Genomic DNA, 4,157 nt, shown 5'->3' on the forward strand with positions numbered 1-4,157 from the left:
ATGAATAAACCAATATGAATTAAACACCCACTTTTCAAAATTATAAATAATTCTTTAATTGATTTACCAACTCCAATTAATATCTCTTCTTGATGAAATTTTGGATCTCTTTTAGGATTATGTTTAATCATTCAAATTTTAACTGGATTATTTTTAGCTATACATTACACAGCAGATATTAATATAGCTTTTAATAGAATTAGACACATTTGTCGAGATGTAAATTATGGATGACTATTACGAACTCTTCATGCTAATGGAGCTTTATTTTTTTTTATTTGTATTTATCTTCATATTGGACGAGGAATTTATTACAATTCTTATAAATATACACAAACCTGACTAGTTGAAGTAATTATTTTATTTTTAGTAATAGCAACAGCCTTTATAGGATATGTATTACCACGGGGACAAATATCTTTTTGAGGAGCAACTGTAATTACTAATTTATTATCTGCTATTCCTTATTTAGGTATTGATTTAGTACAATGAGTTTGAGGAGGATTTGCAGTTGATAATCCAACATTAACACGATTTTTTACTTTTCACTTCATTTTACCTTTTATTGTTTTAGCAATAACTATAATTCATCTTTTATTTCTTCATCAAACAGGATCAAATAACCCAATAGGACTAAATTCAAGTATTGATAAAATCCCATTTCATCCCTATTTCACTTTTAAAGATATTACCGGATTTATTATTCTAATTATAAGACTTATTCTATTAACTTTAATAAATCCCTATTTATTAGGAGACCCAGATAATTTTATTCCAGCTAATCCTTTAGTAACTCCTATTCACATTCAACCAGAATGATATTTTCTGTTTGCTTATGCAATTTTACGTTCAATTCCTAACAAATTAGGAGGAGTAATTGCATTAGTTACATCTATTGCTATTTTAATAATTATACCTTTTTATAATATAAGCAAATTTCAAGGATTACAATTTTATCCCATTAACCAATTTTTATTTTGAATTATACTATCCACTGTAATTTTATTAACTTGAATTGAAGCTCGATCAGTTAAAGAACCTTATGTTATAATTGGACAAATTCTAACATTTATTTATTTTTTATACTTTTTAATTAACCCTTTAATTAATAAATGATGAGATAACTTACTAAATTAAATGTAAGTTAATTAGCTTGAAATAAGCATATATTTTGAAAATATAAGATAGAATTAAAATTTTCTATTAACTTTACTAAAAATAATTCATATAAATAAATATATTTTTAACCCAACTATAAATAATAAAAAATTTAATGAATATGGTAAATAACACTTTCAAGATAAATATATTAACTTATCATATCTAAATCGAGGTAAAGTCCCCCGAACTCAAATAAATAAAAAAGAAATAATAACTAATTGAAAAAAAATATTAAATTAAATAAATTACATCCTAAAAAAATTACACAAAATAATATTCTTATAAATAAAATTCTCGAATACTCCGCTAAAAAAATTAATGCAAAACCTCCTCTTCTATATTCTACATTAAATCCAGATACTAATTCTGATTCCCCCTCAGCAAAATCAAATGGAGTACGATTAGTTTCCGCTAAACAAATTCTTAATCAAATAAAACCCATAGGAAATAAAAAAAATAAAAACCAAATATAATATTGAAATTTTATAAAATCAATTATATTATATCTTTCAATTAAAAAAATAAAAGATAGTAAAATTAAAGCCAATCTTACTTCATAAGAAATAGTTTGAGCAACAGCTCGTAAACCTCCTAATAAAGAATAATTTGAATTTCTTGATCATCCTGCAATTATTACAGTATACACTCCTATTCTTGTAATTCTTAAAAAAAATAACAAACTTAAATTAAAACTATTCAATCTTCTTAAAACAGGTATGCATATTCACACCAACAAAGATAAAAATAATGAAAAAATAGGAGAATAATAGTAACAAATATAATTTGACATTAAAGGATAAGTCTGTTCTTTAGTAAATAATTTAATTGCATCACTAAAAGGTTGAACTACTCCAATAAAACCCACTTTATTTGGTTCTTTACGAATCTGAATATAACCTAAAACTTTTCGTTCCAACAATGTTAAAAAAGCTACACCCACTAAAACACAAATAATTAATAATAAACTTCTTAATAAAGATATAATAATTTCATTTAAAAACAAGTACTACTTATAATTTTTAAATTATATAAATAAATTCTAAATTTATTGCACTAATCTGCCAAAATAGTAATTAAAATTTATTCATAAAATAATTTTTTAAAAATAAATATCAATTCCTTTCGTACTAAAATATTTTATTAATTCAAAGATAGAAACCAACCTGGCTTACACCGGTTTGAACTCAGATCATGTAAGAATAAAAAGTCGAACAGACTTAATATTTAAACTTCTACATTTAAATATGAATCTTAATCCAACATCGAGGTCGCAAACTTTTTTATCGATAAGAACTCTTTGCTTTTATCCCTAATGTAACTCAATTTTTTAATCACTAATAATGGATCACTTAATCATAAATAAATGATAAAAATTATAAAAAGTTATTTAAATTTTAATATCACCCCAATAAAATTAATTAATAAATTTATAATAAAAAAAATCAAAATAAATCAAAAACTATTTAATAATCAAGATTTATAGGGTCTTCTCGTCTTTTGAATATATTTTAGGTTTTTAAATAAAAAATAAAACTCTATTAAAATTTTAAATAAAACAGTCTATATCTCGTCTAACCATTCATTCCAGCCTTCAATTAAAAGACTAATGATTATGCTACCTTTGCACAGTTAATATACTGCGGCCTTTTAAATTTTTCAATTTTCAGGTTAAACTTTAAATAAAATACAAAAAGAGATGTTTTGTTTAAAACAGGGCGAATACAAATTTTTCGCGAAATTCTTTATTTAAAACTTTTCAATGTTATATAAAATTCCACACAAAAATATAAATATACTAAATTTTATCATTATGTCTCATCTATTTAAACCAGATCAAATTAAAAATAAAATTTTAATATATAATTAAAATATAATATATATTTAATATTAAAAAATAAATTATAACAAACTTTTTAATAATCGCTAATTCTAAGCATATAATTAATTTAAATACATAAAACTTTCAATAATTTATTTTACAGCTTATCCTATAATATATAAATTAATATTTTATTTTTATTTAAATTTATATAAATAAATTAAATAATAATCAATTCTAAATTAAATTTATTTCTTAAAAAACTAGATACCATATTAAACGAAAAACATTTCATTTCTAAAAATTTATTAAATATAATATTATTACATTAACTTTTATAAATTTTTAACTCCTAATAAATCGAAAAAAATATTCAAATAAATATTATTTATTTAATAAACCCTGATACACAAGGAATCCTCAAGGCAGCCGTAGACCTGGAGCACCAGCTAAAACTTGGAGAAGAACAATTGAAGAAGATTTAAGAGAAACGAACTATACCTGAAGTAATATATGCCTCCAATCAAATAACCAAACCCGATACAGAAATATGGTAGAGGCCCTATGCTCCACTGGGTGATAAGGATAAAAGGAAAAGAAGAAGATACAAAAGGTACAATAATTAAAATTTATAATGATTTGCATAAAAATCTTTTCAATGTTAATGAAATACTTTACTAATTAAGCTTTAAATTGTCATTCTAGATACACTTTTCAGTACATCTACTATGTTACGACTTATCTTATTTTTAAATAAGAACGACGGGCGAAATGTATATATTTTAGAGCTAAATTTAATTTATTTATCTATATAAATTTACTTCCAAATCCAGTTTCAATAAATTTTTCATATTTAAATCCATATAAATATATTTAATATAACTCATCTCTACTTAAATATAAGCTACACCTTGAACTGAAATAAAATTATTTATAAATTTAAGAAAATTATTATTCTTTTGAATAATAATTTGTAAACTGATTACAAATTTAAGTAAGGTCCAACGTGGATTGTCAATTATAGGACAAGTTCTTCCGAATAGACTAAAATTCCGCCAAATTTTTTAAGTTTCAAGAACATAACTATTACTACCTAAAAGTTTAAATTTTACATTTTTAATAATAGGGCATCTAATCCTAGTTTATATCAAAAATTTTTTAACTTCAATTGGATTTA

General features: G+C 22.5%; 1 protein-coding gene across 1 annotated transcript; it reads left to right on the top strand.

The window, feature by feature from the left end:
- On the top strand, window positions 1-1,137 carry LOC119663924 (cytochrome b-like). The gene is given in 1 exon segment (XM_038073512.1): window positions 1-1,137. A coding segment is annotated over 1 exon segment (1,137 nt).
- The last annotated feature ends 3,020 nt before the right edge of the window (window positions 1,138-4,157 follow it).

This window comes from Teleopsis dalmanni, unplaced genomic scaffold (assembly GCF_002237135.1).
Source record: "Teleopsis dalmanni isolate 2A unplaced genomic scaffold, ASM223713v2 unscaffolded_contig_1113, whole genome shotgun sequence".
NCBI classification, from domain to species: Eukaryota; Metazoa; Arthropoda; class Insecta; order Diptera; family Diopsidae; genus Teleopsis; species Teleopsis dalmanni.